The 25034-nt window shown below is 39.7% G+C and overlaps 1 protein-coding gene across 1 annotated transcript; it reads right to left on the bottom strand.

The window, feature by feature from the left end:
• Nucleotides 1–2507: 2507 nt before the first annotated feature.
• On the bottom strand, nucleotides 2508–15845 carry LOC134752507 (uncharacterized). The gene is made up of 10 exons (XM_063688200.1): nucleotides 15741–15845; nucleotides 13422–13626; nucleotides 12744–13062; nucleotides 12166–12325; nucleotides 9352–9494; nucleotides 6886–7009; nucleotides 5552–5660; nucleotides 4541–4647; nucleotides 3707–3877; nucleotides 2508–2719 (listed from the first exon to the last, which is right to left on the bottom strand). The coding sequence occupies exons 1-10, from the start codon at nucleotides 15843–15845 to the stop codon at nucleotides 2588–2590; spliced, it is 1575 nt and encodes a 524-aa protein (XP_063544270.1). The 3' UTR covers nucleotides 2508–2587.
• Nucleotides 15846–25034: the final 9189 nt, after the last annotated feature.

Genomic DNA, 25034 nt, shown 5'->3' with positions numbered 1-25034 from the left:
CTTACAGAAAACCGCAGCCAAATAACACTAGACACTACTAATAGTGTTGTGTTCCTGCCGGTGAGTAAGGTTGCCAGAGCTCGAGGGAGAGGAGTGTTAGGGTCGGCAACGCGCATGTAACTCCTCTGGAGCTGCAGGCGTACATAGGCTACGGAGACTGCTTAACATCAGGCTGGCCGTATGCTTGTTTGCCACCGACGTAGTATTAAAAAATGTACCTTTTTAAATACAACATCTTAAAAGAAAACCTTCAAAAACTCTCTATTCACCCCGCGATTTCTGGTGACCCCGTTTTACGATTATTAATTATTTTACATTATGTCTAGTGTTTGTATATTGTTGTTGTTAGTTTAAATATTAATGAAATAAACAGTTATTAATAGTAAGAATAAAATTGTAGCTTAGTAAAGATACGTGTACAAAACATGAAAGGCTAGATGACTACTTTTTATTAATATGTTATTAAATAAAAAATAATTTATTTCAAGCTACTCATATCTGTATGCAGTGGTATTGGTATTATAGCGACGTCCCGCGCGCACATCGGAACGACGCTAGTGTGCTAAGCGCCTAACATGCCTTAAGCCTTAACTAACTGCGCTACCGTAGTGTACTCTAACGAAGGCGTAATTAGCGACAGAGAAAAATATCCGCAACATGCGAACTTCGGTGTTCGCGGTTATTGGTAATCTTTCTAGATTCCAAAACCTTATCTTTGTAGATAGTTCAAGAAAGCTACCTACTCAAATTACAAAGGATCCTCCACACTCGTGCGCGAATCGCGGCGCGAAACCGAAAACGCGAGTGTGGAGTCGATTATATCTGCGAAATCGACACTCAACTTCAACAATGAACTTATAAGAATGTATTTGTAGTTTAGTAGTCATTTGGAATTACGAATTATGTAACGTTTTCGGGTGCAAAAGAACAGTGACATGTAGATAAGATAGGTAATGATTAATGACACAACGGTTCATTAGAACACAAGGAAATGATACGCAGATAATGCGTTTATCAATTTACGCTCGGCTCCAAAAGCAAACCTCTTTATTTGAAGATTTTATGAGTAACATGGACCTAGCCGCCCCTTACATTCTCTCTGCCACCGCCATACAATCGAAATAACGCAGTATACGTATGGACAATCATTAAAAAAAACACTTATACTTGTCAGTCAGTAAGAACTAGGAAAACGAGATACATCCCTTTCTTTTGGGTGCTAGTACTAGCGTAAGACAAAGACAGGATAATTTTCTCTGTCTATGTTTGAAATGAGGCAGTCCTGGGCCAAGCCAAACATGGTACTAGTATGACGTATTAAATAACACTTGCACTGCGTGTGCTATCAAAACCGTTGCAGACTTATCATGGTCTAACTATATATGAAATTTTTTTAGTGTTCCGTGCAAAACTTTGTTTTGACAAACGGAACACCTTCGGTCTTGCAAATCAGTTAAATGCGTTTTTCTCAGAGACCGTTTGAGGTAGATATCTAAAATTTGAAACAGTTATAGCAATTACCACCACTAATATTAGTACTTATTTACGATATCGTAAATAACTCAAAACCGCTTATTTCTTATTTTAGGGGGAAATTTAGGGGGTTGAGAGGGGTAACCAATTTTTATTTTATTTGTAAGAATCATGTGGGGTACCATTAGAAAGCTTGCAAAAAATTAAGTCGATGGACTTATTTTGACTTCATTTTAGACTGCAGTAGTTTCGATAAAAAATGCATTTAAAGTTTTCATACAAAAAGATTCGCCTCTGTCCTGGGAATTTTCGGAAAAACTGTAGCTAACAGGCAGCTAACCAGACAATAACCAACTAAAACGAGCATGAAGACGCGGGGAAAATTATCAAGATAACCTTACCTTTACTAGTTTTTTGACTGCAGCCTGATCTTAGGTTACCTAGGGAATCAGTACTTAGTAATTCTGTACTTTACAATGGTTGACCTATTACCTGACCTTAAAAAAAACAACCTTATTCGAATAGAAATAAGTTCGAATTTGGAACGGGATTTTTCACATATTTAAGTCATTTAGTAAATTTGTTCGTGGAAGTTATGTGTGCATAGAGTTACTAAATCGTAAATTTAATAAGTATTTATTTAATAGTGTTGATGATTTGATTTCTAATTTTGACTATGACTGACAGTTCACTATCTGATTAGTCAAATTACTGTCAAGTAAACCTGGATAAGGGTTGTGTGATGGTGGACAGATAGGAACCTTATACATATTACAAATGAGAGGTCATTTAAACAATATGGTAAAACACAGTGTCATGGTAATAATGTATGTGCTACTATAAAAGGCGTTTTAAGTAGTTAAAACGAATTTTATGTAACACCCCAGTGAAAACCCATTTTCACGAGTAAAACTAGTTTTCCAAATTCACTAGCGGTAATTCGGATTTTTCAAAACTAGTCGCGAAAGTACATTGGTGAAAACTAGTTTTGGATTTTCGGGAAAACGCATTTTCACTAGGTACAACCAGTTTTCACGGTAGGTTTTAGGTAGGACATTAACGTCACTTTTTCATTAAAAATGTGGCTAAATGAAAGATAAGGTAACACTGATCCCTATTGTCCTTCCGCCTTAGCCTCTTCAACCAGTGTCTCCCTCAGTTGTCGACGCAAGATCTTCTGCATGTCGTTCCTGGGGAGCTCAGAGATGAACCTCACGCCGCCAGTCAGTCGCATGTACCAGGCGACCTGAAATTAAGTAAATGAAATTTGATTAGGTACCTACCTAATTTCTAACAACGAAAATTTGTACTAGACATAGGTATATGTTGTTACTTTGTTTTTCCTGCGGAATGAAGTATTTATTGTATTTCTAGATTAGTTACAAACTTAATTTATCTATACATAAAACAGAATTAAATAATGTTGTTACTTGAATGTTCATGTCCAATTTCATGATATTACAGAATATATTGTTTTGAAAAATGAAAAAATGAAAAAAGTTTATTGTGCAAATTTGAGTATACAATAAATCACGGCCCTGTGTCCTGAGCTATGAAACCCAGTTTCGTTATACTAGTTTCTTAATCTAGGTATATATTGGTACAAATTGTACAGAGAGTTACTTTGAAACTTACAGATAGCTGTGCATACTTTAACATATATGTTGCTGCGTGTGAGCGAGTGTTTGTTTGTTTGTATGTGTGTGTGTGTGTGTGTGTGTGTGTGTGTGTGTGTGTGTGTGTGTGTGTGTGTGTGTGTGTGTGTGTGCGCGCGCGCGTGTGTTAGTGTGTAAAAATGCATACTAAAAAGTTTATAATAAGAGGATAATTATACTTCTTAATTTTTTTTTTATGAAAATGTATGAAAAATTTAACATATGTGATGTGAATGTAATATATAAATATTTAATTATTTTAACACGTTTAGGAGGAATTCAGTGTCGTGGTGATCCAGTTGACTAAGCCACTTAGTTAGATACCGTTTTAAATAACTAACACGATTTTCACTCATAATTTTAAACTAACACGGGACTTAATCTCGTAAAAAACTTACGTTTATTTATGATCTGACGTTTCGAATGTGACGTAATTACGTTTTTTACGCGAAGTCAAGTGTTAGTTTAAAATTATTACATCAGACTGTCGTTTTAAAATAAGAGCGTAACTTCGATTGTATGGGAGCGGCTAGGTTCGTGTGACTTTTATTAGCTTAATTTCATAAATTTGCGTTTACCTGAGGGTCTACGAACTCGACCAGCTCGGCCTCGGTGGCGGAGGCCCCGGGGCGCAGCACCACGAAGGCCGTGGGCTTCTCGGTGACCTTCTCAGCCGGCTTGCCCACCACGGCCGCCTCTAACACCGCGGGATGCTCAAGAAGGACCGCCTCAACCTCACCTGGGGATACCTGCAACACAGATAATTTAATAGTTCTTCCGGCACAAAAGTTCCGTAGTCAACTCACTTATAGTTTCGCCATGTCCGTATTGTCCTGTTTGCTTCGTGATCGATCGATACGTAGCTCCCCTACACGAAGTGGGAATGTTGTTTTTTTTACGCACTTTTCTGAACGCAGTTCGGTACTGTAAAGGCCGCAGTTCTAACCTAACCTAATCCGCTTACTTCTTGTATTTCAGTTCTGAAAGGGTCGTAGCTCTAACCTAACCCACTTTTCAATCTCATTTGAGGGAACCCAAATTAATTGTACCCATCATGACACTAAAATTGTTTCTATGTAAAAACATAGTTAGGGAAGAGCGGTGTCTCCCGACATAGGCATTCTTATGCTTACTGGGCGGCTCCATCCCTTTAAATCATTATATATTGCTAATTTATTAAATAAAGAATTTTTGTATTTTGTATTTTTGTAAAATGAAAGTACCTATGGAAATTGTGACTACAATTTCATCTCATTTCAGAATGAATTTCGCGTCTTTTTCTACCGAAAACATTTGCTTGACCAGCTATATGTTGTCGATTCAAAATTGTTTTTTTACGCTCTTTCGTTTTAGCATAATTTCATTCGGGTCTACCGTACCGTAATCCAGTATATATAGGTAATCTATCTCACCGTACATCCAGTAGAAAGAATGATGTCCTTCAGCCTGTCCAGAAGATAGAAGTGTTTCTGGTCATCGTAGTACCCCAAGTCTCCCGTCATGTAGAAACCTTCCTCGTCTATTGGCGAGGTTACACCTGCTGTGATATATATTACACATTTTAAAACTAAATTCGCTGTGTCTCGGTTTCTCCAGGATTGGCATCATGTGGTCAGGATCCTAATCTGATGATGTCAATGAGATCAATTGAGTCCAGTCAGTAACATGCACTTTTTTACCTAATGGATAGATATAGATAGATAAATAATTTCAAAGAGAATATATAGGATAGAGGGTTACTGTCAAAGTAAATTTTGTAGTCACAGTAAATTTACTGCCATCTATCGACACAATTGAAAACTAAAAATGAAAATGTATAAAAATACCAAAAAAATTATGTGGACAAATGATTTTTTTATTTGTATTTACTACCTACTTAATTCTCACTAACTTTTACCTCCGAATGTTTAATGCAAATGATAAAAAGAAAACAAGCTTTTATTATTTATTTTCTTATACCCTTTAATAAAATAGTTAACGAGTAATGTACTTACATTCAAAGTTCAATATATTTTTTTTCATGATACCAAACCGCAAATCCATCTTAGACTAATAAAATCGGACTAATAACTAACTCAAGCAAGGAGAATAAGTTGCATACTTTGAAAACGTCCGGTCTTTGGTCATTAAAAATCAAATTTTCCACACTTTTTTAAACGTTCTTAACACACGACTGAGCGGTTACCTCAAATTGATAAAATGGGGTAGCACATAAAATATATTGTATTGTCAGTGATGTAAAATAATTACTATTTTTGGTAACAATTTGTGATCAAACAATCATACCTTCCATCCGATCTTACCCGGATTATAGACCTTATACCCTTCCAAATTGGCGGTACAAAAAAATACGGTAAGTTGGTTAAGAAAATTTAGACTTTATTAGCCGTTAAATTTGGTTATGTGACAGGAGAGACGTGAACCTAGGTTGTATGACTCACCTAGGTATCCCTTCATGACTCGTGGGCTTCGAACGCAGATCTCCCCGCGCTGGTTTGGTCCAAGGATTGCTCGAGTGTCTACGTCCACCACCTTTCGAAATAAATTCATATAATGGCCATTGATGTTAATAGCCATTACTAATTCATTTTCCGTCAATGGTTAATGGTTAATGGCCATTAACCTTTTCAATGGTTAATTTTTAGGGTTTCGTACCTCAAAAGGAAAAAACGGAACCCTTATACTCGTGCGTCTGTCTGTCTGTCTGTCCGTCTGTCACAGCCTATATATTTTCTCTGAAACTACTGGATCAATTAAGTTTAAATTTGGTATACATATGTAACTTTGAGACCCAAAGATGGATATGTAACGTAAACAAATGAATTTTAAACATGGGGGCCACTTTTGGGGGTAAATGAGAAAATTAAAAAAATAAAGTTTTTCAAACTATCAAATGAAAGAGCTCATTATGAGAAACTCAAAGATATTTTTTTTATAATTTTAGGATAAACAGTTTAGAAGTTATTCAAGAAAATAGACAAAAAATTACCATTCCCCCTTTATCTCCGAAACTACTGGGTTTAAAATTTTGAAAAAAATACACAAAATAGTTCTTTACCTATAGATCACAGGAAAACCTATTAGAAATGTGCAGTCAAGCGTGATTCGGACTTAATTACTTAGTTTTTGATCCGACCCCTACGGTTTTTTTAAAGACATTTCACTCACGTTTCACATAAAAAATACATTGTTAAAATTGTGTAATGTACGGAACCCTTGGAACGCGAGTCCGACTCGCACTTGGCCGGTTTTTAATGGTCAATTGCATTAACGTTCGGCCAACACTGCTGCACAGTGAGGCTGAGCTTCTGCGCAAAAAAAAAATGCGCTGGCTCGTAGGTCGCCAGACACAGACTAGTTTGGAAGAATTTTTTTTTACTAGTTTTTTGGTAACTGAAGACCAAGGACCGAAAGTTTCAATCGCAAGTGCCGCAAATAACTATTATTATATTATAATATTACCTACTTTTTAAAAATGCATATTTGCGACACCTGGCAATTTGGGCGTCGTCTGCAGCGCAGATAGACCAACTGGCTCCAGGGTTGCTGGTATGGAGGCCGTACCCAGTGCTCTGCGGATTAGGTCGTTTAGTTTGAGCCGTGTGTCTAAAAAATCGGCCGGCGCTTGACTGGCAGTGGAGTCCGTGGTGCCCATAAGCGTTAACTTTTATTGCATTATCCCCAGAACTCCCAGAAGTGACCTTTTTCTAAATGTGTTTGACCCATGTATATATGATAAATAAATATCTAAACTTGCCTTTAATGTGTTGCCAGCACACGCAACGCCCAGACTGGTGGTTCCCACTGAAGAAGCATCTTGCGAGGTTATCGGACTCACTTCAGTCGCGCCATACAGGTTTTCCAACTTCACATTAGGAAATCTGCAAACATGTTATGGTCAGTGTCCGACTGTCCGACCGAAGTTTCGGTTTTAGTTGGATTATTTAGTCTACGAATAAACCTCATGTCTCGGCCGAAGGTTCGATTTGGAACAAAACCGAACCTTTGGTTTCATCACAAAATCCGGTTTTGATTAAGTACCTACAGTAGAGTCCGGTTATAACGACGCCCAAGGACCCAAGGGACCGCTGATATTACGTCGTACTAACCGGACGTCGTACTAAACGAACTGACAATTTTTTATTATTATTAAAGTAGTTACATAATTTTGTATTTATTAGTATACAACAAATACAATGTAGCTGTAGCTGTAGCTGTATATACGACCATCAAAGAAAAAAAACAATTAAAATATTTATTTTCGTAGCGTTCTTGTTTGTTTGGAAGAAGCCACTTTTGTACTTTTTTTTTGTAATTTTGGGTTAATTTTATTGTTTGTAAAAATTGACATGTAAAAGTGCCCCTGTGGCCTATTTGCTGAATAAATGTTTGATGTACGCGTACTCACTCATCACCCGCAAGCCCGCATATTACTGCCGTAAAAAAGTCGCAATTGTTGGGGTTGTAACTAAGATGGCGATCGTACATCGACAATCCAAAAATTAAATAAGTATTTTGTCGAGAACTTCATTTTTTATGCACACGTCGCTGACTGTACCTACTTTTGTTTCAACAGGCAAGTAGGCAACTAATACTAACTTATGAAATAAAACTATGAAAACGGATTATATCGCGTATATTGAATTTATAATACATCCCGACGTTTCGAACCCTTTACAGCGTTCGTGGTCAATGGGTGACTGAGGAAAAATTGCATTGCAATTTGTTGCCGGTCGCATATTGGGATACCCTCCTACAATTTAGGAGGGAATTAAATCTTCTCGGGTCCGTGCTGTAGGGTTGGAGCCGGCGTAGTTTTTATCGCGTATATATATATATATTTACTTAAAAATAATTGTAGTGCATAACTAGCCTGCATGTACAACCAGCCTTGAAGTTTATAGTCTATGATTGTTCATTATTTTAGTATGTGGGTATTTTTGCACTTTGTAATTTTTCCTCAGTCACCCGTTGACCACGAACGCTGAAGGGTTCGAAACGTCGGGATGTATTATAAATTCAATATACGCGATATAATCCGTTTCCATAGTTTTATTTCATGAGTAACTATCGCGGTAACCGAAGACAATATTAATACTAACTTATTTACTACTTATTAACTTATTTAATTGTTTTTTTTTTTTTTCTTTGGTGGTCGTATATATACTAATAAATACAAAATTATGTAACTACTTTAATTATAAAAAAAAATGTCAGTTCGTTTAGTACGACGTCCGGTTAGTACGACGTAATATCAGCGGTCCCTTGGGCGTCTTTATAACCGGACTCTACTGTAGGTACTTAATCAAAACCGGATTATGTGATGAATAACTAACTTATTTAATACTCATCGAGACAGTTTTAACAAACCCAAGTTCAATTAGGTTGCGTTGTTTTATCACACAGTTGCTATGACTAATTCCTGTGTCCATCTTATATATATCAACTCGATGGTACCAAAATATTGCATTGTCACCCGACTTTCGTTTTTTTTCGTTTACGGTTTTTTACTTACGAGTTTAAGCTCAATTGAACAATGGGAACTGGGTTTTATTTAGCTTGCAATATTTGACCAGAATCATATGACTATTTTATATTGCTGCATGTACGGAGTAAACTTCTTACCATCAATTTATTTGTAAAAACTACGTCGCTCGTCGTTGTAACCGGACTTGACGAACGGGTTTGTGTGAAATTTTGTCGTTAAAAGCGGTCGGTCGTTATAAGCGGAGTCGTAATAAACGGATGTACTTTCATAGTAGCTACAAACATGTAAATGCACATGTCGCTCAGGTTTACGTCGCTATAAAACGGTTGATTGTATGCGAAGTCGTACTAACCGGATTCCCCTGTATTTAAAAATACTATTATTTATTATTTGGATAAAATTTGGCTGACTTGAAGATCTTCTCATTCTGGGCGGGATAAACACTCTATTTAGTTTTCTAATACTACCCTTATTACCAGATCTGGGCATCCGGCAGGCCAGCAGAGGGGATTAGAGCAAATGATAGTGTGTACATCTTTAAAGCTGTAGCTGTAGAGACGGATCGCGACCTTGGTCTGGTCCGAGGCCTGTTCGATTGAGTGGAAGGTAATTTGCCGTACGTCCGTTAAGGACGCAGGTATAAGAAGTGAGAGCGAGAAAAATAAAAAGTTGCGGTCCGGTACGTCCGTCGGTTACAACTTTAAGTGTTTTGTTGGAAATTTTGGGTGAACTTACTTTTTCGAGAATGCCTGCACCAGTGAAGGCAGAAGCGGTGCAGTAGCGGTCACAATCACCTTCAAAGAGCTGAGATCGTACTCGTCTGTATTAGCGTTGACCAGCTCGTCAACTAAGAAGGGAATGGTCGGTATCGTGTTCACCTAAAACAGTTTAACGGCCTCTTAACCTTGTCGGTAGCATGCCTAAAAAGCTGAAGGTTGGATTCAAATCCCGGTAAAGGTGTAGGTAGGACACAATGTTTTGCTGATTTAGAGGAACATAGTTGGGTGAGAAAAAGGTACCGTTGACGGGTAGACTTAGACTCTTTTATTAAATCATAATCAAGTGTTTTATACATCTCTAATCTACGGCGGTACAGACATTATCTTAATCCAATCAGCGCGTGCTCTAACCTATACTAAGTTATCGACACGCGCCGATAATATTTTGCTGACCGCCATAGTACTCCCCCCTTAGTCAACCGGTAGGGTTGACGACCAGGTCCTTCGCAGGAGCTGTCCTGAACAGGATACGATTATTGCCTACGATTACGATACGATTATTTCACTTCCACGACGTTATAGCTTCAATCACGGCTCCGCGACCGTGAACTTGAAAATGAATTGCTGCGGCATGTCTCGACGCGTGCTGCGTTGACAATAATTTCCTCGCGCGTGTCGCGTATTGTGCTTGCTTGCATTCTTGAGTGCGGCTTCAAAACAATTATAATATGTAGCTGGCATGACTTCATTTAATTAATTTGCAATTCGGCGTGAATTCCCTTGAATATATTCCTGATGCGTTGTGACAGTCCTCCCCGTTGCATCATTTCCTTAAACTTGTCGTTCTTGGAAGAAACGGAGACGTGCCTATGTCTTCTAATACGTCTGGGCGGACGTATGAAGTGCAGCCAGGGTGCTCAGAGCCAGCGTGGCGAGCGGAAATGCTCGAGCCAGGGTGGCGAGCGGAGAATCTCGAGCCATTGTGGCGAGCGGGGTGCTCGGAGCCGACAAGGCGAGCGTTGAGGGCGACGACTAGTAGTGGAGCGTTGAGTAGAGTAGTCGGGTCGCTAGGTTTGCTGCGTGCCACATCAGGATTAATCAGGATCCTCTTGCCATAAAGCGTTGGTGGATATCTGATGTCATGGTGAGGTCATGTCAGGCTCGTTGTAATTATCTCTTCTTCCTTCTGAAGATATTCTGTGATCCAAGAATCCGGAAACCGGAATATAATGGGAGTAGCCGCTTTTTTCCTGCGATGTTATTTGGTAGTGTCGGTGATGTCATTTGATGGAAGGTGGCGAAATCAAATTGAGACGAGATCACTTTGTCAGTCCTTCTCGACCAGCAATTGAATGTCGCAGTCACTTACTTCCGAGGCTTCTTCACTGGAGCTCTTCGTGTAGACATCTCAGTAGGTGCGTGTTCCTTCGGCGGGTTACCACTGTAGCGAAGTGGCAACCGTGCACGTCGGTCCCCGTGGGAACCCCACTCGGGGTCACCACTTTAGGGGAACGTAGTTGGGTGAGAAAAAGGTACCGTTGACGGGTAGACTTAGACTCTTTTATTAAATCATAATCAAGTGTTTTATACATCTCTAATCTACGGCGGTACAGACATTATCTTAATCCAATCAGCGCGTGCTCTAACCTATACTAAGTTATCGACACGCGCCGATAATATTTTGCTGACCGCCATAGCTGACATTACATTTGAGATTCTATTAGGGAAAAGGGAAGCCGCCCTTTAGGTGGGCCAGGACAGATTCGTATTAAGGCAGTTGGGTTTTAGGCCAGAATCTAAGTAAGTACGACTCTGTTGAGGTCTGATTTGCTATAGGTATGTTTCTGAATAAAGCAGTTTCGACATACGACTTATGACATGGAAGTCACTTTCTCTTTAAACCAATTTCTGAGTAGGACAGATTCGAATAAAGGGGTCCCGTGACATGACAGTACTACGTCAGATTGGTAACGAGTTGGATTAGGACTAAATAATGCAGTTTCTTATCTCATCCGATTAACAACGATTCGATTAAGAAATTGAACAGAATCTTTTAATGATGAATAACGTCACACTAAATCAATAGATAGGTAGGTTAGGTTCGTTAGGTTGCTTTAGATGCCCGAAGGGCAAACCGCCGAGAAATAGGAGCCCCGCGTAGCGGGGCTCCGTCGACTCAGGGTAAGAAGGAAATGTTCAATGGACAAGTATCTATTTTGGCATAATGGTACATATTTTGTGGGTAATTTAAAAAAAAAAAATTATAACAGAATCCGATCAACATCGAATCGGTCGTACTCGGAATTACACATACTAAGATTCCAATATGTAATTTTCTGTCCTACTCAGAATTCGGCATAATGAGAATCTGAAGTGCTAGGAATTTGAGATTTTAATAACCTAACATTTTAGGAACTTGGATAACTTAGAAAATGCCCTATTCATAATCAAACCTATTTAGAATCCGAATTAAATAGAAACTTTTATAAAGACTTAGAGTCGTACTTACTCAGATTAAGGCCTAAACCTCAACTGATTTAATACGAATCTGTCCTGGCCCGCCTAAAGGTGTCATAGTAAATTTTGTAGTCACAGTAAATTTACTGTCATCTTTCGACACACGATTAAAACTAAAAATGAAAATAAATGATATTTTTATTATACAATATAATATAGTAGTAGTGTAGTAGTAGTAGTGTAGTGATAGATTTCTTTCATTGGATTGGCAACACCTACTAACTTGTGTAAATTTATTGATTTCCGCTACCTAAATGTCGTCTGGAAGAGATCGCTTTTTAGCAAAATCTAGAAAGCCTTAAATCATCATTACCTTATAGTCCTGTATAACTTTCAAGTCTACATGCAAATCTTCTGTGTTAACAATTAATTTGCCGGCGCACAAGAACGCATAAGCCCGGAAAAAGCCGTAGGGTCCGCACAGATGCGATCCCGCGAAATAAAGGGTTTCCAAAGATTCAAAGTCGTACCACCTGAAATCAAATATTTATAATGATATAGACTCAGTGCGGAAAGAGAAGAGTCGTGAAATGTATCGGGTCCAATTCTACGAGTCTTCTCTTTCCGAATAGACTACAAGAAATTGAAGGAATTAAATTGAAATTGAACTAAAGGCGAAACATAGTGGCCACACCAGTTGACTTGTCACCACAATCACATTTTTATAATTATTATTTTTACTACGCAACGCAGAGGAGTAGCTCTATACATGGCAACATATTTCGGTTCTCCGAAAGATCTCCTCGAGGTCCTACTCAACATCGCGAAAAGAAAGGTCGTTTAAGTGTGATAGGATTCCTTGATTGAGGGAATTGCATCACCTTCACGCAACAGGCGCTAGTAGTAGCGGAAACCAGCCCGTGCTACAACACAATAGAATAAAACACTTACCATTGCGGGTCAGAATGCGCAATAGAGTTTAAATGAGTATGCTGCACTCCCTTGCATAGTCCCGTTGTCCCAGAGGAATACGAAATGAAGGCCACGTCAGTCACCCCGTTCACGCTAACTGGCTCGTAAGTGTCTATATCCACGTCCACATTTGACAAAAACGTCTCCAGCGACTCGGTGCCTGCGATGACTCCATCGAAACATATGAAGGATTTGATGAAATCTAATTTCTTCAGTACGTCGCTGTGTGTTTCCCAGAATAATCGAGTGCAGAAAGCGTATTTTGGCTTCGTTAGTGTTAGCTTGTGTGTCAAGATAGCTGAAAATAGCATTTTTTTTATTTATTGTAGGTAATTGTATTTCTCAAAATAAATAAGGAACTAATATTTGCATGACTTATTTCCTATTTATCTCAACTAGACTTATATTGACCGGGATATAGACCGTGATTACCTTTTGTTTTGTTTTTGTACGGTCTATATCCCGGTCAATATAAGTCTAGTGAAACTAGCCGTCGTGAATCATTCAAAACTTTATTTATCTCAAAATGATGAGGACAGCCACCGGCTCGTAAAGGCTCACTTTATTCTTCAAAAACTGACGAGAACGGTCCATATCATCTTAGTTTTGGACTATAGTTGATGTTTTTGGAGTATATTTGGGTGTTTTTAAAGATACCTGTTCCGCAGTCGAACGGGATCGGCGTGCACGTAGCACCCGCCAGGATTATGCCAAGGCCAGTAGGTAGCTGCGTGGCCCTCGGCTCGCCCATGACCGCCACCGTGTCCCCGCGCACCACTCGCTGCGCCAACGCACTCGCCACTCTAACCGCATGCTGCGTGAACTGTGCGTACGTCAGCTGATCGTCTCTCGTACAGTTGCGCTGAGTATAAAAACCCACAAATTATAAATGATTCCAACTATTGAAGAGGGCCCTCCACACTCATGCGCGAATCACGGTGCGAAGCCGCGAACGCGATTGTAGAGTCTAGTTCGCTAATCAATCATTATATTTAATCATTAATAATCAATCATTGCAAATAAATTTATCATTATTGACAGTGCAGGCGCACTCTATGACGCCTTAGTGGCACTGCTTACGAACACTACTCAGATGTTACGCAACTAGGTAACAGGTAGGTAATGTAAAATTCAAACGCAATGTATATTGTTCTATGAATAAATGACTGACATGACTAACTTGCTTGACCCTAGCTTGTAAATATATAATTGGTTCAATAGATAATTTAGTCTCTTAAAGCCGATATATGGGATGATTCAGCCGTTCTCCGACCTACATATAAACCAAGATCTCTAGAACTGTGTCGTATGCATTTATTAGACCACAATCTGTCTTCATCCTTGTAGTGGTGTTCTTAGGCTTCAAGAAACTCGATGTTGCCAGGCTGTAAAGTGGTGCCGTTACCCCAGCCACTAATTTTGTAAAATTTTCGACGCTAGAAATTGTAATTCAAAGAAATTAGGCCAAGTAGAAGTTTTACAATACAAAACTCACTTTCCTTTTTACAAGCTTTTATTTAACTTGCAATGTACCTATGTAAGTAATTAATTATGTACGTAGTTTTGTAACTGTTTTTACGGGTCAAATTTTGCAAGTTAAATTTGACCCACTTTCCGGTTTCCGATTTCCGATAAAACTAAAAATTTGCACACATATGTAAGTCGGGTGACAATGCAATATTATGGTACCATCGAGCTGATCTGATGATGGAGACAGGAGGTGGCCATAGGAACTCTGTGATAAAACAACGCAATCTAATTGTGTTTGGGGTTTTTAGAATTGTCTCGATGATTATTAGTTGCCTGTGGGAAGAAAAGTACAGTCATCGATAAAAGCTTGTAACAATAATGAAATTTTTGCCAAAAACTTATTTCTACATATTACAAGTAACTAGATGTTAGTGAAGTTAAGTAAATCCGAGGTAAAGTAAATCCTACTTTCCGAGATGTATCCCTTCCGTTAACCGACCATCTTGAGCTGCTCGGAATCTCGCTGACCTTGAAACTCAACTTCGGCCCGCATATCGAGTCGAAAGCACAGTTAGCGGCAAAAAAACTAGGCATCCTCAACAAGGTGAGGCAGTATTTTACACCTAGGCAGCTGCTCGACCAAGCACAAGTCTTATCGTGTGTAGAATACTGTTCTCATATGTGGGATGGCTCTGCAAAGTACCAGCTTGAGGCGCTCGAGTCAGTTGAGAGGAGGGCCAAGAGAATCATCAATGACAGCAATTTGACGAATACTCGACTCCAAAGTCTGGAGCATCGTCGCAAAGGTTGCCAGCCTGTCGATATTTTATAGGATACATTTCGGAGAGTGTGCCGAGGAACTGCACAACCTTATTCCTCCGTCCCATTTTTGCCATCGGACTACAAGACAAACGGCACTCCGGCATCGCTTCATGGTAGAAACTCCAAAAATACGCACGAAGCGTTTTGCTTCCACATTTCTTATGCGAACTGCTAAGGAGTTCGCATAAGAAATTTCCGCATGAGTACAATCTGGGGCACTTAAAGGCAAGAGCTAATAGGTATCTCATAGGTAAGCGTGCTCCACCGTCCACCGTAGACCGCATCATCACTTACCATCAGGTAGGATCGTGATCAAACGCCTGCCTATTCATCATAAAAAAAATGTTTATTGTTTCATGTAATTTAAGCATTTTAAAAATGAGAGGGTACCTAACTCCGATTGTATGGGACCTTTTTGGCAGTGGGTTCGTGTGACTTAAGGGTAAGTCTTCCTAATCACAAGGGAAGATAAGACACTAAAACCACTGGCCACTGGCTATTGGTACTTTTGCTTGGTCTGTCCAATTTCTTTCTTTCTTTACCTGTCCAATTTCTTTGTCTAATGTGTATTTGCGTCTCACATTTTGCTTAGTGAGAGAGTGACACGCATGACGCAATGCACATTGGACAATGAAATTGTATAGGTGGAATACCATCTTTAGGTGGTTATTCAAGATTACTTACGAAACATAAGCGATCGGGGTTTGCTTTCCGCAGCCGATCCAACACGTACTTCCCAAAATTGAGGTGCGCCGGCACCAACAACTCTCCTTCACCATGTACGAGCATGTTGCTAGGGAAACTTTTATTCTAATACTAAACATGCACGCACTTCGCTTAAATTATATGACGTTTGGCCTTGAAACTAAATTCGTTGGTACGATATTGGGGATTATCTAAACGATGTTATCAATTGTAGGCATTGTAGCCCAGAAAAATGAAAGCCCAGATGACTACTTTTTTCTAATATTTTATTAAATAAAAATTAATTTATTTCAAGCTACTAATATCTGTATGCACGTACTCGTATTATAGCGACGTCCCGCGCGTACATCGGAACGACGCTAGTGTGCTAAGCGCCTAACATGCCTTAAGCAAACATGCATGTGATACTGAAATATGTATTTAACATCTTGTAACTTACCTATGTTGAACAAATAAATCTTTGAATCTAAGCCTTAACTAACTGCGCTACCGTAGTGTACTCTAACGAAGGCGTAAAGGATGACTCACGTTAGACCGGGCCGTGACCGGGCCGGAGCTTCCGGCGCTTCATTTTCTATGGAGAGCATCACGTGATCACCTGTCATGTCATAGAAAAGTAAGCGCCGGAAGCTCCGGCCCGGTCACGGCCCGGTCTAACGTGAGTCATCGTTAATTAGTGACAGAGAAAAATATCCGCAACATGCGAACTTCGGTGTTCGCGGTAGACCCTCTGTGTTCCTGGTGTGGTGGACCGGTGTTGCGAACGGTCGTAAGTTTGGTTTGGATTTGGGTTTGGTGTGGAGTTTGGAAGAAAAATTCACCGCTTGCGCTTCGGACAAGTCCGAAGCGCAAGCGGTGAATTTTTCTTTAATATACGAGAAAAAATTTGTAGGTCCGTTAAATGACTGGGCTATTGGTAATCTTTCTAAATTCTAATAAATTCTAAAAACTTATCTTTGTAGATAGTTCAAGAACAGCTACCTAGTCAAATAACAGTAAATGTAGATAAGATAGGTAATGATAATATACAGGGTGACATTAAATTGGTGATACAAAACACTTGATTGTGGCTCAGTTAATGCCCAATAGTATACTATTATCATAACGGTAACTTGTAAAGAAAGTCTGAAAGTCTGAAAGTCTGGCAGACCAACCACAAGATGGGTCGATGACGTCACCGACACCGTACCGCACAAATGGCAAGAGGTAGCGCAGGACCGCTCAGAATGGCGGCGGCTGGGGGAGGCCTTTACTCGCGAAGAGGTCCACCAATCATAGCAATTAAGTTATTTTATAAAATTAATAATTAAGTATGTTATAAGCTATAATTTATTTATTTTTTAAGTATTGTTCAAATTGTGTGGAATTAAAGGCTTTTTTATTTTATTTTATTTATTTATAACGGTAATTTGACGGTAATGAACAAAAGGAAATGATACGCAGGTATTGCGGAGATATTGCGCAAATATTGCGCAGATCGGGGCTGCGATCCTCGCTCTGGGTCGTATCTGGTTCAGCAGGTATCCATTGCAGTTCAGCGGGGAAACGCAGCGGGAATAATGGGGACCTTTGAGCCAGGTACGATCCAGGGCGGATTATTTTAGATTTATTTCTATATAGGTATTGAAATTATATAGACTATTTTTGTTGTAGAATTAATTGATATATTTTTAGGGTTCCGTACCTCAAAAGGAAAAAACGGAACCCTTATAGGATCACACGTGCGTCTGTCTGTCTGTCTGTCCGTCTTTCACAGCCTATTTTCTCCGAAACTACTCGACCAATTAAGTTGAAATTTGCTATACATATGTAAGTTTGTGACCCAAAGACGGTCATGTAACGTAAACAAATGCATTTTAAACACGGGGGCCACTTTTGGGTAAACCAGAAAATTAAAAAATAAAGTTTTACAAACTATATCGTGTTATCGTGTCAAATGAAAAAGCTCATTGTAAGAATCTTAAATATATTTTTTTTATAATTTTAGGATAAACAATTTAGAAATTATTTAAGAAAATAGGCAAAAAATGACCATTCCCCCCCCCCCCTTTACCTCCGAAACTACTTTGTCTAAAATTTTGAAAAAAAATACACAAAATAGTAATAAGAGCCCCTATAATATGTCAATAAGAATTTTCAATAGTCTCCCAAAAGAAATAGCGGAAGAGCAAAAATATGATAAATTTGTTAACTGCTTGAAAAATTATTTAACGAGTAATTGTTTTTATTCTATACAAGAATAATTTGAATATTTTGATTGTAATAAATACCATAAATAGACATATAAGTAATACACATAGCTTAGGTAGGTATAACTTTTGTGTAATGTTATCTCTGTGTTTAATTTACATATGTATTAGTTTAGAGTAGATAGATAAAATTGCAATACCCTTACAGGGTGTCATGTTGTGATACATTATCGATTAAGAACATCTGTAATTTTACCAATGTGAAAGCAATAAATATATTATTATTATTTGTATCTCCTCGGATTTCTCGGGCCTATAAATCCCGGTCTTTTGATAGGCTTGCGTGGGGATATAGATCCAACACGTAGAGGCCCCTTGGAGAGCTTTAATGTCATGTAGAACGCCTGCTGGAACCCGTTCACAGGTGCAACAATAGACACCCATGAACCGGTTGCAACAGGCATTGGGACTATTGTAGAAAAAGTGAACAGTATACCGGTCTATGGATTGAAGTTTGGGTGGACAATGAGACTGGGCTATTGAAAAGAAGTCCGGACACCTGCCATAACAATGCTAACACACGTTATCGAGGCAGGTGGTGACTTGCCGCTGACTAGATGGGCCCCTGAAACTGCCGTCGTGAAGACGACCAGGAGCAACACCGGTGTGAGCGGCTCAGGGGTGTCGAGAGGTGTGCGCCGCTTTCTACCCAGTGGCTGTTACCACAGCCACTGTGCCAACTCGCGTCTTATGCATCTTTCACTTCCACCCCTGGAGCGTATAGCTCTAACGACTCCTCTCTGGACAGCCAATGAAGGCAAGCCAGAGCTGAGAGTCCTGCGGGTCCCCTTGGGGTCCACTCCGACCGACGAAGACACGCCGGAGACGGAGACCCTGACCGACTCTCGGGAGCACTCGGGTCCGTGGGGTCGTTACTCCCCAACAGCTCGCCACAAGCTGCCCTGCATTATTATTATTATTATTCTCTTTATTTATCTTTCATCTTAGGCTAGGTTTTTATAATATGGATATAAAAGTAAAATACAAAAACACTTATAAAACATTACAAAAAATATATAAACACATTATAAAAAACCTAACCTAGGGTACCGCCGGCAGCGGGGCAAGGCCCAAGCTGCCGGTGGTGTGACTGGTCGTATTCCTATAGCCTAGTATTAAGCTCATTTTTCATTACAAAAACATAGAAGATGGGAAAATATACCTTTGTAAAACTGAAATCCTCTTCAGTCGCACATTTCGTTCATAATTCCACTAAGTATTCTGACAGATGAAACTTGAAGCACTTAATTCCATGTTTTATTATTTAACACTAGTGTTCTCGTTAAATTGATCCGTATTTTAACTTAAAAATAAACAAAAAGGTTCAATAACAAATTGCAGCGCGCTGACAATGACACGGAGACTGACAGCTTGACAGGATGTCGAACTGACGTTTAGGTGCTCCTGGTACAATATGACATGCAATAACGTTTTTGATACTACATTCTGATCGTAAAATTTACGTGTAAAAGATAGTTAAATCTTAATTTCCGGAAGTTGTTTTAAACATATTTGTTATTAATAAACGTAAAACACGTTGAAGTGAGTGAAGAATTCGGAAATAAACTAAAAATATCATAAAGTAAAATAATATATCAGATTCATACGTAATGGATTTCAGAACGCACCTTCTTTTATAATTTGTTTGGGCTCCTCAAACTGAACTGCTATCTATGTGTGCGTGAAATGTGGATGTCGTTGTAAATGTCTCTGTCCTTCTAAACCATCGCGTGCGTGAAAGGGATAGATATCGGGGAAATCGACATTTAGTGATTGTAAACGTTAAGATATAGGCCGTAAGGATTAGTAATCACAATTGGACATATGACCTTCTTCTTGAGTCGAGCGCCGTTATGTGCCATGGGGCGAACGACCTCCTTCTCAATTCTGGTATCCTGGTACTTTTTGGATAATGTTTGTCTTAATAAGTCGCCTGTCGCTGGTCGCCTGTCTCTTGTCGCCTGTCGCTTGTCTCTTGTCGCCTGTCGCCTGTCGCTGGTCGCCTGTCTCTTGTCGCCTGTCTCTTGTCGCCTGTCGCTTGTCTCTTGTCGCCTGTCGCTGGTCGCCTGTCTTGTCGCCTGTCGCCTGTCTCTTGTCGCCTGTCGCTGGTCGCCTGTCTCTTGTCGCCTGTCGCTTGTCTCTTGTCGCCTGTCGCTGGTCGCCTGTCGCCTGTCGCTGGTCGCCTGTCTCTTGTCGCTTGTCTCTTGTCGCCTGTCGCTGGTCGCCTGTCGCCTGTCGCTGGTCGCCTGTCTCTTGTCGCCTGTCGCTTGTCTCCTGTCGCCTGTCGCTGGTCGCCTGTCTCTTGTCGCCTGTCGCTTGTCTCTTGTCGCCTGTCGCTGGTCGCCTGTCGCCTGTCGCTGGTCGCCTGTCTCTTGTCGCTTGTCTCTTGTCGCCTGTCGCTGGTCGCCTGTCTCTTGTCGCCTGTCGCTTGTCTCTTGTCGCTGGTCGCCTGTCTCTTGTCGCCTGTCGCTTGTCGCTTGTAGCTTGTCGCCTGTCGCTGGTCGCCGGTCGCCGGTCGCCTGTCACCTGTCGCCTGTCGCCTGTCGCTTGTCGTCAGTATCCTATTGTTATGTCGCCGGTCGCTTGTCGCCAGTCGCCGGTCGCTTGTCGCTTGTCGCCGGTCGCTGGTCGCTTGTCGTCAGTATTCTATTGTTATGTCGCCGGTCGCTTGTCGCCGGTCGCTTGTCCCTGGTCGCTTGTCGCCGGTCGCCTGTCGCTGGTCGCCGGTCGCCTGTCGCTGGTCGCTTGTCGTCAATATCCTATTGTTATGTCGCCAGTCGTCGGTCGCTTGTCGTCGGTCGCCGGTCGCCTGTCGCTTGTCGCCTGTCGCCTGTCGCAAGTCGCCTGTCGCTACTAAAAGGTATAAAAGGCCGGAGCGGGCACGGGGGGATTCATTCATTCTTCAACCATCGGACTAGTCGTGACTCTGGCTTTTGGGCGTAATTTTCGTACTGGTAAGCGAAGTTTCTCTGCTACTTTTTCTGTGTTTGTTTTTACTTGGAATTATCTTGGTAAATTAAAACTTAGAATTTGTGTCTGCGTTTGGTTTTACGGGGACAATATCGTCGTAACGCTGAACCTAGACTATTGTGGAGATTCTTTGCTGCTATGTATGGGTTTTATTTTATTGTAAAGTTTTCGATACTGAATTATTCCGAGTGCCGCCACGTTATGCAGGGACAATATCGTTGCATAGCAAGGACTTGGAATTGGTCTGTGTTTGGTTTTACGGGGACAATATCGTCGTAACGCTAAACTAGGACCATAGTGGAGATTCTTTACTGATGTGTTGTGTGTAGTGTTGAGTGCCGTGAAGTGAAATTTTCTACACTGTATTGTTCTAAGTGCCGCCACGTTATGCAGGGACAATATCGTTGCATAGCAGGTACTTGAAATTGTGTCTAGGTTTAATTTTGCGAGAAGTAATTTTCGTAATGTTAAGCTTGGATAATGGTGCCTAAGGGAATTTCACTTCTTTATTTAGTTTGTTTGTTTTGTGAGAAATTTATACTAGTAAAATTACTCTTAGTTATTTTAGTGTTTTTTCTATGGGGTCTTTTGCTATTTTTGAAGCCAGATCATTGCTTGGACTGACAGTTTGTCCAACTAAACATTCATCACGCCTGGCGGTGTTAAAGGTGATGGGTGGTTAGGAGTCTTTTAGTTCCAGGCTTGAGAGGGCCTGGCATCTCTTCTTTACCAACATAAGAGATGAACTATCTCCCAGGTCTCAAAGCCCAGCTGTTAGATGGAAGTGAGGGCATCACGTGCGTGCCATTCGGAGTAATCTGAGCTCACTAAAGTCGGCAGTAATTGGGATCTGGTCCCCTATTAAATATATTTATATATTTCGGTGCTCTGGCGCATGCTAGTGCTGATTGCGGGGAAGGATTCTGTCGTGACTGTTATTATATACTTAGTCTTAGTTGCGGCAGGACCTCTCATGTGGTTGGTGCTGGTGTGTGCAAAGGGTGCCGATCCACTGATAGACACGGAATAGGGCGACTTACTTCCTACTTCTTTTAGCCCGCGGGCGTAGGAGGGGGAGTCAAATACACGGACCATTAGTTTTGCTAATCTCGGTTTGGTCTACCGAACTTTCCAGCTTCTAGTAGGGATACACTTGTGTATATTCCAAGGCACTAGGTCAATGGTAAGTGCGATCTGTGCTTTGGGTGTACCTAGAGTAGGGCCAGAGGGTAGGATTATAAATAGGGTAGAGTCATACACTATATGTCTGTAGGTATTTGTGTGTAGGGTCTCTTTTATGCTTGGTCTAAGACTCTGATATGGTTGATATAAATTCTTCTTTTAAAGACTTAAAAATATGGCTTCATTAACCTAAAATATGTGTATTTAAAAGGTAAAGGATTCTTTTGCCTAAATCTTTCAAACTTTTAATTTATCTGGGGAAAATAAATTAAATTCCTATGAAATCTTTATTTTTTTATCTATTAAATTTCTGGTTTTTGGAGTAAAGACGAGGTACTGAGTTTTGCAATCAGGTTTCTAAGGTATTTGCAAAATAAATTCTTAAAATATCAAGCTGGGTTTAGGCATACAGATCGTTCTGGGATAGAAGAATGGTTTGTTTTAGGGACCCCTTGGCAGGCAAGAGCAGTCCAATGGGAATTTGAGTGGAATAATGCTCAACTTGATATTTCAGTCTCATAAAATATAGCAAATGACATTAGTGCTTCGTTTATACATCTAAAAGACTAGAAATTTAGTCTATACTTTTAGTTTTGGGAATTGGGAAAAGGGATTAGTATCCCTAGCTTTCGAACATAAAAAAAAAAGAAGTAATTTTGATTGACTGATGATACTTGGCGCTTCTTTCATCAGATCATCTAGGAATGCTTAGGTTGCGAAGCGTTGGTCATAGCCCGTCTGGCTACAATGTTAGGATAGGTGACCCGAATGATGTTTTAAAACGGGATAAGGCCTTCTGACCCGCATCGAGCATGCGAAGCAGTACGTGTGAACTCACACATCGTTTAGAAGGTGATAGTATAATTATAACTTTTCCTAAAAAGCTAGGGTGTAAATGGGCTTATCCTGGGAGTGCTGCTTCGTATGTTATCCCGAAGGCTTAATAGGCGTAGCGGGACTTCACCAAAAACATTTTTAAACTCATTTTTCCAATAACATTTTTTAACCTCATATTAACCATATATGCTGCAATTACCTAAATAATGTCATATGTAGTAAGCCTTTAACAGCATTTACATTACACAAATAGATTTATCAAAATTGTAATATTAATTTCATCACTACGCTCGGAATACTATTTTAGAATGCTTCGCTACGCTCAGTTTTCAATTATGGAATCATTTGCTTCATTCAGGATTCGATGTGCGGCCTCACCGTAAATATGTCAATTTCCTCCCAAGCTACACAAACTACTATTTCTACTACTGTAACTATTAAAATATTCTTTGAATTATTCTTTAGTTTCATAATAATATATCTTCAGTACCATAAATATTTATTTCTTAAAATATAGGTAATAATAGAATAATACCAGAGTCCAAAATTTAGTCGATACTCATTAAAGAATCTAGGGTTCCGCGGTACACTTCGAGGGGTTCTAACTATTATCTAGACGATCACATGGCCAAATTTTAGGGGTAGATTCTTAAGAGGTGTTTAGCATAAGAGTAGATTTTAATAATAATAGTTGGGGTGGTGACATTTTGGTGGAAGCCGTGACGCAGGATTTAATTTACCTGGGTTACTATGGGTTTTCAAAATATAGCTATGCAAAAGTAGCCTTTGGCTACATTTTGTTGGCGTGAAATGGAGTGGGTACATTTAGTTTTGGACTCTGTTATTATTGTAGATTTAAATAAGTCTTGAAACATTGTTTATTATTCAATAGTTACTATTTTTGTCGTGGTTTTGAATAAAAGTCATGAAACAAATATTTTATTATTCAAAGTTTCCATGTACACATAGAAATAAAATAAAAATAAACTAGTTCTACTATTTTCATTTCTTTTCTAGCCGTAGAGTGGGGATTCCTTTTCACATTCACGAGCTAGAATGTGTGTTGTCATAAAAATCAATTGTAGATTCATTTTCTTGCGTTTTTGATGTCTGAAAAACAAAATAGCATAATTAAAGCTCATTTATTATAACTTTATCACTTAAAATGGCTATTTTAAGCAAAAACTTTCACTTATTTCCCGCGCGTCATAGATTCGTTAACAATTAGCTCCTTCGCAGGTACCAATAATAACAATGAAATAAATAAATAAATAAATATTTCGGAACAGCTTCACATATCAATCTAACCTCAGTGTAAGCAAACGTGGACGGTCTATAGCGTTGGAGGGTCTGCCATCTAGTGGCCTGAATCGGAAACATAAATATGCACATTGACAAAGAAAGTGCTGCCATCTACCGTTCTCGTACGTTTTCTTTAGCATAGTGGGTGCCGCCATCTTGTGGGTTACATCGGAAGCATAAGCTTAACATTTACGTTTCGTACCAAAAATCTGACTGCTTATGTGCTGCCCCTTATATAATTGCATTGCCCTCTAGTTCATGCACGCTCCCTATACTAGGTGGCGTAGTGCATACCTATATTGATAAAGTACATACATAAATAAATAAATAACATTCAAGACTTGGGAGCACATTTGTGGTAAAATACACGTAGGTGCATGCCTCTGTCAGGCTACATTTATAGATAGGATCGCTACCGTTTGAGCTAGGAGGCCGTTGCCAATAGTCTAGAAATAAGCTTACCTAAGATATCTAGTTATGTAAGTAAGAAGTAGGTATGCTTTAGTTGAAAAATTATGGGGGCGTGTAATTGTCCACTTACACGCAAAAATATTAAGGAAGAGGGGGCGTATTCAGTAACCTTCTTATTCTCCTATTTTGAATGCCGACAACGCGTTTGCAACCCTTTTGGTTTTGCGGTGCGACGGTTATCACTTACATTCAAGTAGCCCGGCTGTTCTTTGCCTTCCATATTGGGAAAAAAGTAGCTATTCACAATTTATTATTTGAGCTT

The sequence above is a fragment of the Cydia strobilella genome, chromosome 24, assembly GCF_947568885.1.
Source record: "Cydia strobilella chromosome 24, ilCydStro3.1, whole genome shotgun sequence".
NCBI lineage: Eukaryota > Metazoa > Arthropoda > Insecta > Lepidoptera > Tortricidae > Cydia > Cydia strobilella.
The sequence above is the reverse complement of the archived record's forward strand: the minus strand, read 5'-3'. Positions and strand labels throughout refer to the sequence as shown.

Coding starts and splice junctions, on each gene's coding strand:
- LOC134752507 (XM_063688200.1), bottom strand. CDS start 15,845: ATGCTCGTACATGGTGAAGGAGAGTTGTTGGTGCCGGCGCACCTCAAT. Junction 13,063..13,421: donor CCCGTTCGACTGCGGAACAG/GTATCTTTAAAA, acceptor TGCTATTTTCAG/CTATCTTGACACACAAGCTA. Junction 2,720..3,706: donor TCGAGTTCGTAGACCCTCAG/GTAAACGCAAAT, acceptor ACTTAATTTCAG/GTCGCCTGGTACATGCGACT.